The sequence below is a fragment of the Peromyscus leucopus genome, chromosome 19 (assembly GCF_004664715.2).
Source record: "Peromyscus leucopus breed LL Stock chromosome 19, UCI_PerLeu_2.1, whole genome shotgun sequence".
Classification (NCBI taxonomy): domain Eukaryota; kingdom Metazoa; phylum Chordata; class Mammalia; order Rodentia; family Cricetidae; genus Peromyscus; species Peromyscus leucopus.
The window spans coordinates 49869407-49881402 of record NC_051079.1 but is presented as its reverse complement, the minus strand read 5'-3'; the positions used below and the strand labels follow the sequence as shown (position 1 = coordinate 49881402).

The following is an 11996-nucleotide window of genomic DNA, read 5'->3' as shown; positions in this document are numbered from 1 at the left end:
GCCCCAACACTTGGAAGATGGAGGTAGGAGGATCAGGAGCTCAGTTCAGCCTCAGCTACACAGTGAGTTTGAGGCCAGCCTGGGCTATGAAAAACCCTGTCTCAAAAAAGCATAAGAGGGAGAAGAAGGGAGGAGGGTGGAAGAGCAGGAGAGAGAAGAAGGAGAAAGATGAGGAGTTAAAACAGGGCAGGGATGCTGGGCCATGTCCTGCTTTCCTGCTCCCTCTGTTTCACAGCAGTGAACTGAACTGGTCTTTGTCAACAGAAAAAAAGAAAATGCTTGTGAGTCTCAAGTCTCTCTCTCTCTCTCTCTCTCTCTCTCTCTCTCTCTCTCTCTCTCTCTCTCTCTCCTCTCCCTCTCCCTCTCCCTCTCCCTCTCTCTCTCTCTCTCTCTCTCTCTCACCCAAGACAAAGAAGGTGGTGACAGCTTTAGCATAGGAGAGAAAACATATCTTGGGGTTTGGAACAAACGACACTCTACAAAAATGTGTGTAAAATGGAACCATAGTAGCTTCAAGGCAGGGTTCAATAATGACAGTTCCCAGTACAGAAAGATGGATTTGTTCTCTGCTCAAAACAGAAAATGGCCTAGGACTAGACCATTGGCTTGTTCAACACAGGACCCTGCTCATCCTTAAAAGGCAGTCTCCGTGGGAGCAAGTCAGTTTCCCTCCTTAACGTTTTATTTTATTTTATTTTAGTCTGTGAGTGTGTATGTGTGTGTGTGCCTAAGTGTGTGTGTATGTGCACCGTGTGTGTGCAGGAGCCTGTGGCAGTCAGAAGTGGTGCCGGATCCCTTGGAACTGGAGTAACAAATGGTTGTGAGCCACCACGTGGATGCTGGGAGCCAAACCTGGGTCTTCTGCCCGAGCAACAAGTGTGCTTCCCTTAAACACCGAGCCATTTCTCTAGCTCCTCCCCGACTTCCACTCCTGAATTCTTGAGTTGTGAGACTGTTCTCTGTCAACGTTCATAGCAATCAGGGTCCCAGTCCACTGTCCTGGAGGGGAAGCAATCACTAGTATGCCAGTGGGAAAATGGCAACTTTACACACACATGCATGCACGTGTGAACACACACACAAACACACACACACACACACACACACACACACACAACTAACTGTATAGAGGTCTCTTAGTAATGGGTCCAAAGGCAAAACCTAAGCAGAATCTTTAAAATTTATCCTCAAGGGGGAACTGATACCTCAAGTAGTATGCTTTGATCAAGAAAGAAAAAAGGAAGGAAGGAAAGAAGGAAGGGAGGGAAGGAGGGAAAGAGGGAAGGAAGGAAACGAAAATGTTCATGGCTGTAAGCTAAAATTCCTGACGCCTTCCATGTCAGTACTTGAGAGCTTCTAGACAGACATCCGGAGCCCACCAAAGCATGTCCAGAAGATGGCCAGAGCGAAGAGGAAACTGGAGATGCTCCATTGAGAGAGAAGACTGAGAGGGGTGGGCAGGTGGCAGGTCATTTTCTTCCAATGTCTAAGGCTTTCTGAGAGGAAGAGGAGACCAACATCGCTGCCCTGACAGAGGCTAGAGCAACCACAGACTTGGGTGCTGATGAACGACAGAACTTCCACACAATTAGCTCATTCCCACCACAGAAGGGGCTGTGTTCAGAGGTAGTGAGCTCCTGTCCCTGGAGAGGTGTGAGCAGAGACCGACCTTGTGTCAGTAGGCAATGAGTGGTGACACTTGGGCTCTGGGTAGGACGCTGGGTCTGATGATATCTGAAGTCCCCACACAATTCTGAAATCTTTGATGTGCTGGGTCCAGGTTCCACTGAACACCGTCTTCTGTGTACCTTCACTGGGCCCTGGTGCCTCATACTTCAAGCTTCACTGGTGATGACCAGGGTCAGGAGTGTTTCCAGGGTGTCCTGTTCATGCAGACATGAATGGGAATGAATGGCTAAATGGCAAGCCAGGTCTTCAATTAAAAGCATGATTCCAGGGACTCTGGGTCATTGTGTATGGGCAATTTCTCCAGTTCCTGGTGATGCCCACTGTGCAAAACTGTATACCTAAGGAGGAAGAAAAGAAGGCATGAGAATTCAACAGGCATCCTTCAAAGGCTTCAGAAGCACTCTGTCTATTCTCTACTCCCCTTTCTTGAATGTATTTGAGGGCATAGAGAGGTGGGAGTGGAATGGGATGGAACTTCACAGAGAAGATAAAGCAAAGGACTCACCTAGATTGTCTAAGTTAAAGGTGGGAAAATTGCATCTTTGGGGAACCAGGCTAGGGTACAGAGAGTGAACGACAGAGCTGGGGCGAGAACCCAGATTCCTTTTTCCAAAGCAGTTCCTGTGCACTTGTCAGAACAACTCCAAACTGGACGTGAATAAGCCCTTCCAGTAGCTTTCTGGTGACGCACTAACATGCTGTTCAACTTTCTACTGTGGTTTCTAATTCCAGACTACACCCTGTGACCTAGATAGAGGAAGGAAGATGGATACAGCCGGTGTTGTGAGTGACTGTCCTCCACAGCAAGCAACTGCCATTCATTTGTGCCCCCTTTGGAAAAAAAATCATCCCATGTGGGATTGTTTATAACTTACACCACCTCCTGAGTATCCAACTGCCTCCATACCAACGGACAACTCTGCCCATAGTCTGGAGGAGGAACTAGTGTGTGTGTGTGTGTGTGTGTGTGTGTGTGTGTGTGTGTGTGTGTGTGTGTTTTGTATATATGTATACTGCATTTTTGTGGTCATGGGGAAGCCCTCATGCCTGCTGGGCAAAGACCTCCAGTTGTGGCCAGTTGGGGGACACTTGCCCACACTCCTGTAAGTAACTCCTCACCTATGCTCTGTAAGGAAATCCAATATATTCATTGGTTCCCCAGAATGAACTCTGGTAGAATTCTGCCTCAGTTTGTCATTGGGACCTTAGGAGAAGAGGTAGACATTGCTATGTCTCCCACTGGGAAGTAATTTTAGCAACTACTGGAAGGGAGCCATTTCAGGTAGAGGAGGCAGCCACACATATGGTGTCAGTGGTCCTATAGTAGACTACAATCAGCTGAGCATTCCTCCCATGTATGTAGCTAGAGTTTTTCTCTCCGGTCCTGCCAAGCCCCAGCAGTCCAGTAGCCCACTTATAAAATAAACATGCAAACGCTTATATTATTTAAACTGTTTGGCCATTAGCTCAGGCCTACCATTGTCTAGCTCTTACTCTTACACTCAGCACATTTCTGTTAATCTGTATGTCACCACGTGTCCCATGGCTTTATCTGCTGCCTCTACATGATGCTCCCTGGACGGCAGGCTGGTGTCTCCTCTACCTTCCTGTTCTCTTAATTCTCCTCTCTGCTAGTCCCACCTATACTTTCTGCCTGGCTACTGGACAATCAGTGTTTTATTTATCAATTAATCATCCACAGCAAATGTACTCACTATTGTGCTACAACGCCATGCCCTGCAGTATTCAGAGCCTGCTGTTGTGCAGATTTATGCAAATGTTCCTAAGCTAGATCTTGGCTGGAATTTGGAAGAATAGCAAGGATTAGGGCAGGGGTGGGACAAGGGAACAGAAAGAATAGGAGAAGTGGAAGGAGTAGATATCTGCAAGATATCCAGGACCAATGTTGGCATGAGGCAATCTTGAAGATCCCTATGGTATTCTTTGGCTTTTTACTGCCCAGGAGGAGTTTGAGCAAAGCAATGGTCCGAATGACCTTGAAATAAGCTTCCTCTGGCTGGATGCTCTGTTGAGAGGATAGTCATACTTTGCTTAATGACAAGAATGCATCCTGGAAAATGTAACATTAAGCGGTGCAATCATTGTACAAACATCATAGAGGGCATCCATTTAAGCTAGAGAGTGTATCCCACTACACTCCAAGTTCTGTGATACAGCCATTGACTAGGCTAAAATCCTGTGTAGAATGCAGTGAACACTATCGCACACAGGAAATACAAGGTCATCAGGAAACGAGAATTTTCCAGTTTCAGTCAAATCTGTGGGAGTACTGTGTCATATATGACTCATCGGTAACTGAAATGCCATCATACAGCTCATGACAACTGATAAAAAGGGGGTGGGCAAGAGAGCGAGATGACTGATGTTTTCCATCAGTGACTCGGGGGAGAGAAGAAAGTTGGTGCTATGGCCCAGGCAACAATAAGCATTCAGATTCTCCATAGAAAGTCATCGCCCTCGGTCGTACGTTATTTTCCACTTTATGAGATTTACCCTTGAAGCTTCGCTCAGGCCGCCCTGTGTTTGTGCCTCTCATTATCTAGAATACTGTGCTGTGCAACAGGCTGACTAAGACCTTCCAGTGGATCCTGACAGACTTGGCATCCCATCCGGCTCTGCCAGTCACTGACGATGTGATAGTTGGTGAATTGTTCCACCTCGCTATGCCTTTCCTTTCTCTTGTGCAGCCGAGGGCACGAAGTATTCCTCACAGTACCACTGCACAGAGAAGGAAGCACAGAGCAAGCACAGGAGTGGCCTGTTTCAGAGGCTCAACATGCACAGCTTACGCTGTTCCAGATCTATCTTCTCCATGGCTCCTAGAGTGAAGAGTGAGTTGTGTTGATGATCATACAGGCAGAGCTCTGAACTGCTAAAGTATTTTCTTCTTTTATTTATTTATTTTTTGGTTGGGAACACCTAGAAGACCCCAAGGCCTAGAAGATTCCTTATTTTCTCTCCCTGCTTTGCGAGCACACACTCCTGTAAGGACACTGCCTACCTGTTCCTTTCACAATCACTGCAGCTTGGCAGGTCATGCCAGGCAACCAAAAAGACCAAAGCTATACACAGAAGAAAAGTGAGGTCCAGAGATGCTGAGAGAGGATCCAGAGATGAATGGTAAGTAAGACATGGGCCTGGACTAGACTCATGTCAGACCTACACCTGTTGGCCTAGCTCCTGAGCAACATTGCTTACTGGGCTAACCTGCCCATAGCTCAGAACCAAGCAGTCCTGAAAACTGGGCTGTGCTGCTACCCAAGGCATAAGGATCTCCCTGACATAGATTCATGTGCAGAAAAAGAAAAACCTAATAGTAATAAGAAGAAATCATCTACAGCTCAATTTATTGAAGGATGAAGGTGACAGGGACCATTTTTAGTCATGACATAACTGACTTCATTTTTATAATTATTTTTCCCAATTGTAAGTGTTGGCTACTCAGATTTATTTCACAGATGAAAAGACTGAAGCTCAGAGCTACTGATCTGGCTGTCACAGTGTGTGCAATGCCCCCTGCACTAAACCCAAAGCACAGTCCCAAATTCTGCCAAGCTCTACAGTAATAAAACATTCACATTGGCAATAAATGGCACTTCCTCTATGGAGCTCATATAAAAAACATGTCCTGATGAGAAGGAGAACCAGTATTTTGATCATGTGAAAAGTCATGTGTTGGGGAATATTATTTTAAGATGTGTTACTTTTGTTTATGTTGCATTTGTTTAACTCTGTGAAGCTGTGTTACTGTGCCTGTCTAACACACCTGATGGTCTAATAAAGAGCTGAATGGCCAATAGCAAGGCAGGAGAAAGAGATAGGTAGGGCTGGCAGGCAGAGAGGATGAATAAAAGGAGAAATCCAGGAGGAGAGGAGAAGGAGAAAGGAGGAAGTAGGAAGTAGCCAGAGAAGAAGGAGGACTCCAGGGGCCATTCACCCAACTACACAGCAAGCTATGGAGTAAGATTTATAGAAGTAAGAGAACAGGAAAATCCCAGAAGCAAAAGGTAGATGGGATAATTTAAGTTAAGGAAAGTTGGCAAGAAATAAGCCAAGCTAAGGATGGGCAATCATAATTAAGAATAAGCCTCCATGTGTGATTTATTTGGGAGCTGGGTGGCAGGCCCCTTAAAAGAGCAAAAACAACCAACAATAGTTGTGTCATGAAGTGGAAATAGGTTCATGAACCCCCATCCCTAACTGTGGAGATATGAACAACTTAATACAGCTGCCTTACCAGACTATGGTGGGTTATAAGCACTGAGAGAAGGGAGGAGAGTTAGCTTCCTTGGCCAACCAGGAACAAGGTCTCCTATGCATTTTAGCCTATAGAGGTCCTGGCTTGCAAATTCCCAAGTCTCTGTGATTTACACCTTTTTAATTTAGGAGTTTTCATTTTGATGGAAAGGAAACAGTATGAACACATTTACAACACTTTGAATGGCTACCCTGCAAACAATCACCCTGCCTGAATTCAAGAATCCTATTTGTGTATAGATCCATAAGGATGTCACAGAGTCCATGACGTTTCTACAGTGTTTCTCTAAATAGAGGGCCCAAATGGTAGCTGCCTGCAGACATACTTGTGAACATCCATACATCCTCAAATTTAACAAGTATTGAGAGAAAAAGAAACCTGCCACCTACTAGTTGTGTGTGAGCTGACCAAGTAAGCTATTCCTGTGTATCTGAAACTTTTGAATTAAGAGTCCAATTAACATCTTTCAAGATGCTGGGCACATCCCGGATGGGAGAATCTTCACTGGTAAAGAAAACCGAGCTCAGGAAATGTGGCTTTCCTAAGGTTCAAGTAGGATATGGGGTAGTTAAGAAGTTGATATATGGGACTGGAAAGATAGCTCAGTGGTTAAGAACACTAACTGCTCTTCCAGAGGACCCGGGTTCAATTCCTAGCACCCACGTGGCAGCTCACAACTGTCTGTAACTCCAAGATCTGACACCCTCACACAGATCACACAGACATGCATGCAGGCAAAACACCAATGTACATAAAATAAGAATAAATGAATTATAAATAAAAAAGAAGAAGTTGATATGTGTGGGATAGTTAAGAATTCTTGGGGCAGAATGCTTCGGTCCAAATCCTGATTGTGCCTCTTCCTTGCTGTGTGAATTGTTGCAAGTTTCCTGGAGAGTTACAGCCATTAAATGACATAATTCCTATCAAGCTCTTATTAATAACAGCCAGATACTGAATAATAAGTAACAATGATATCCTGCTTATAAGATATCTAAGGGCAGGGCTTGAACCTCTTGACCTCAGTACTTAATTCCTGGTTTAGTGCAGAATCCATTCCTTAGTAATTAATGCGTGTTTGCCTGATGCCTGCTGTAAACTAATCACATGGATGAAAGAAACCTTCAAGATGTCACAACAGCTACAGGAGCACACTGAGGGAGGGGTCTTCATCCCTCAGCATGACCAAGGCCTCCAAGCTCTGCTGTGAGATCTAACCACCAGGCTGAACCACCAGGTCCAACCCTGTGAGAGAGTGGTTGTATCTGATAAGTTTCATGACCTGGGAGAAGTCACTGCTGTTTCTCAAGCAACACAGAAGCAGCTGTCTGCTTTGATTTAATTAATTCAAGCATGACAGGAGCCACATTAAGTCTGGTGATTACCTGAATCTCCAATTTGTTCACTCAGCAATTAGTATCAAACTTGGAGCAGCCTGGAAAGAGCAATAATTAATAGCATATCAGTGCCGCGTCTCCCTGCCTAGAGCTGGCATCACTGGGAACTGCATAGACTTTAGAACATAGGGCCTCAGGCCTCCTCTGGGCAACACCACTTGCTCGCTCTCACTGAAGATGCTGGCAAAATAAGAGGCAGCTCCATCTATATAGATCAAACCCTCAAGCAGATTGGAGCCCTGTCACTTGGTATCCGAGATGCCTCGGGGGCAAGCGGGGTATTTTTTTTTTTCCCCAGTGTTTATGAAGGAACAAGATTTCCAAATGCTAGGCAAGTATGAATCCAGCTACTCATCATTTTAACATGCACACCTGCTGTGGCTCAGGCCCCGTGCCAGGCCTGGAAGAACCTGGAGTGGAGAACTGGTACAGCTGTTGCCCAGCAGAGCTCCCAGGATCCCGTGAGACCCGCCAACAGGTGGAAATTTGTAAACGTGTGAAGCATTAGGGGTAGGGAGTAACTGGGGGTGCTGAGAACACAGGAGGAGGATATGAACCCAGTTAGTGCACCAGGGCAGTGTGGCCGAGAACGTGGCAGGAGATGAAAACTGAAGGGGTGGAGGTGGGGTTAAGGGGTCACCAGGCCAAGGGGAAGAGAATGCAGATCCAAACAACAGCAAGTGGCAAACCCCACAGTGATGGAGCAGGGGAGGGGCATTCATTGACTGAGGGTGTGCTGTTGGCATCGTCCCACGATGCTAACGACCGTCGTCCTCATTCTAAGAGCAATCAGGAGACAGACCAGGGTGTAAGTAGAGAGGAGGACCTCATGTCTTGTAGGATAATTAGGCTGTGGGATAAGGGAGGCTGGACTGGGACACAATAGCACATTGGGAGCTCTATTAGCTTTCTGTTGCGGCTGTAACAAATTACCCCAAACACAGACGCTTCAAATAATATAAACGTAAAGTCTTACAGTTCTAGAGCTCATCAATCCAAAATGGGTCTTAATGGGGCTAAAAAGAAGGTGTCGGCAGATCTGCCTCCTTTCAGAAGGCTCTTTGAAATAATTCATTCCTTGACATTTCCATCTTCCAGAAGCTGCCCACATTCCTGGGCTTACAGTGCCACTTTTCTAATTTGTTAATTTTTATGCGCTCCTTCTCTGGTTGGGTCACCTTGCCCCTTTTCTTTTATTTTTATTAAGAAATTTTTTATTCATTTTACATACCAATGACAGATATCATTCTTCCCTCCTGTAAGAAGATAAGGCCTCCCATGGGGAGTTAGCAGAGCCTGGTACTAAGAAAACTTGTACCTAGTGAGTTCATCCACACTGTCTTGAGAACCTTGCCCATCTCAAGACAACACAGAGCTCAAACATGTCATAATCAGCCTCTTGTCACATGATAAAACATATTCACAGGCACTGGGGAACAGGATGTGGACCTCATTGGATGACATTATTTTACCCAACACAGGTGATTTTGAACTGTCCCCAGACCAGTCTGTGGCTCAAGAGATGTAGAGTGGCTATCGTAGAGGGTTAGGAAGAATTCTCATTCTGGATATGCAGTGAGAAAAAAAATCTATAGGTCCTGATAATGATTTGCCGTTGAAACAGTGGGGGCACTCTAGACCCAGGAGCAGGCAGGAAAAAAGACATGGAAGCAAGGACTTTCACAGAGCACAGGCTTCAGGTAAGGAGATGTGAGTGTCCCAAGAGCACCCTCTACAATGAGGCTGGGAGTGCTGATGTGTCCACTCTATAAACTCAGATTCACCTTAGACACTCAACTCAGCCCCTTCCTGGAACCAATGACGGCATCTGGCCGCATCGTCCTGTGAAAGTTCTTTTCTCTGTCATCACCTCTGCTGATCTTATTGCTCATGTCCTTGTCTTTCAAGAGACTGGTCTGAGCTTCTGATGTCAGCCCCCCTCCCTTCCCAAGGCAGCTACTGCTCAGTTCACTGTCCATCACCTAAGCATTCCATCCAGCCTCAGTCCAGCTTTGAAGGCTCTTCGTGCTCTTGCTGGACGTTGAGCCTCACATCTCAGTCACTCTTCCTCACCATTTCCTGTCTGCTTTATCTTATCTGCTTTATCTGCATTATTGGATGTTTATTCCAGTATATACATGGCCTCCTGAGGTTCTTGAGGGATGGAATAAACATCTCATCATGTCCTAAGAGATAACCCGCATCCACTCTTCCCTTGACCCTGCACTAAATTCTCTCTATATTGCATTTCTTATATTGACCATAATGTCAGGGATATTTTTAAATGTCCACATTTTGAAGACTTCAACTCGAGGAGGGAAAGATGTACCAAAGGTCACCCAATTGATTAATCAATGAGCCACAGAGCCAAGAGTTAGATGTAGGCCTTCTGGAATTCAGACCACTTTGCATTTAATAGCGTGCCCCAACCTCATTCTCAACATTTAGTATACAGCTCTTGATACCTCGTGAAGTATGAAAACTCTTAGAATCTATGGAAATATTTACTAGATGCATAATAGCATTGCCTGGCATTTTAACTGGTTACAAAGGGTAGTGGCAATTAGTCCTACTGGTCCTCCCCCAGGCTTTAGGTGCTGCACCATCCCCACAGTTCCACATCTGGAGCATCTGCATCAGTTCCTCTATGGGCAGTTCTGTGTGGTTCTGGGTTGGGGCTGGGTAGAACAATCTATTTTCATGCCTGTCTCCTTCAGAAATACTTTCGGATGTGCTATTTCTGGGTTTTGGCCTTTCTCTGAAAAGAAACTGGAAAATCTTCTTAGCACCAAGAATCAACCTATTCCATATTTGTAGGATATGCCTTTGGAAAACTTCTAAAAGAAATTCTGGGGAGTGTGTTCTGTAGATTTCTACCCATCATTTACTACCTATGATCCCTATAGACAAAGGTGAGTTATCTGGGATGTAACTGAGTGGTAGAGTCTTGCCTAGCTTGAAGAAGGCTCTAGTGTCAACCCCCAGTCCTGAAAAACAACAACAAAAACCAACAATTAGTGATTTCTGCTATCCAGAAACTAGAACCGACTGGACAATCAGAGTAGTTCTCAAAAAGTTGTAGAATTTTCCTGCCTTCCTCAGCTTTTCCCCTCTGGAAGTACATAGGCTTGGTTTGCATGCTCCTTTAGAAATCCTTAACACACCATAACAGAGAGTGAAGACTCTCCTCGGGAAGGGGGTGTGCAGTGGTGGAAGTCGCTGCGTTGACTGCATGAAATAATGGCCGATGTGACAAAAATATAAACTTCAAGCCAACAGTAAACCAACTCGGGCCAATTAGCACATTTCAGAAAAACATTTCAAATATCTCCCTAGGCCATTATTTTAGAATATGATAATTTAACTGAAATGTAAAACGACTACTTAGAACAAAGTTGTTTTCAAACTGATTTAGTACTAGGTAAATAAAAATAAAGTCTAGAGTGCCATTGAAAGTACTGGTCAAGCCATGTAGTGGTGGCACATGCCTTTTATCCCAGCATTCAGGAGGTGGAGACAGGAGTATCTCTGTGAGTTCGAGTCCAGCCTAGTCTACAGAGTGAGTTCCAGGACAATCAGAGCTACACAGAGAAATTGTGTCTTGAATAACCAAAAGAAAAAAAAAGTACTGGTCAATTATCTAGTTTTGATAAATGTACCACGTTTATATGAAATGTTAACTTAGGAGGCAATGGACCAAAGGAAGACAACTTTCTAAACTATTTGTATCTTCTATGGATATAAAGTTGTTTTAAATTAAGAAAAAAAAAACAGTGTTTATAAAATTGGGGGAAAAATGTTCTACCCAGCTTCCATGTTGAGGCTCTATTCTAACAAATGAAAAGTTTCACAAATTTAAATAAATACACAATAGGACTCTCAACTCTTCCTAGACATATAACTGAACTGAGGTCACTGGGCCAAACCCCAAATGCATAAGACAGAGGTGTAGAACGTACAGGAAAAGCATCCTCCAAGGACACATCATGGGTGGGAAGGCCTGACTATAGTCACCAGATTGATGGAGGCTCAGAGTGTCATCTGAGAGAAAAACTCCAGGAGACTCAGCAGTGGGGGCTGCCACAGTTTTGTGAGTTTTACTTCCTAGAGATTTGGCCAGGTTCTCACAGTAAGATAGAAAAATCTTACTCTATTTCAGAAAGGGGAAGAGATGGGGTGGGGGGATGAGAGGGGATCTGTAGTTGATATGTAAAATGAATTTCAAAAAGGAGAGAAAGAGAGCTCAAATGCATTTTTATTTGTTTTCTTGGTTTGTTTGTTTGTTTGGGTTTTTGTTGTTATTTGAACAAGGTTGACCATGAGGAAAAATCGAGCCTGACTGATAGCGCATGGGATGCCCGACTTCGGTCAGTTCCAGCCATTAGTTCCACGGAAAATATTTAGGGAGGGCTGAGAAATGCTTGTGAAGTTCACTTTCCAGAAGTACAGTCTCCCAAATGATGGACTGTAGACAAACACTTTCTGACTCTAATAGCACAGGAAATAATCCAAGAAACCAGAAAAGTTGGGTTATGTGAAATTATGATGCAGTGCATAGGAAACAAACAATTCCCAGAGTCAAGAGACAGACCATAAAATGGGGAAAAATTCATCACTGGCTACACATTAAG

General features: G+C 44.6%; 1 protein-coding gene across 1 annotated transcript in view; it reads right to left on the bottom strand.

Moving 5' to 3' along the window:
• Window positions 1-362: 362 nt before the first annotated feature.
• Window positions 363-11996, bottom strand: part of Htr4 (5-hydroxytryptamine receptor 4) — a 204860-nt gene continuing 193226 nt past the window's right edge. Inside the window, exon 7 of the mRNA XM_028890136.2 lies at window positions 363-2027. Within this exon, the coding sequence (XP_028745969.1) occupies window positions 1940-2027 (88 nt within the window). The 3' untranslated portion in view covers window positions 363-1939. The remainder of the gene's footprint in view (window positions 2028-11996) is intronic.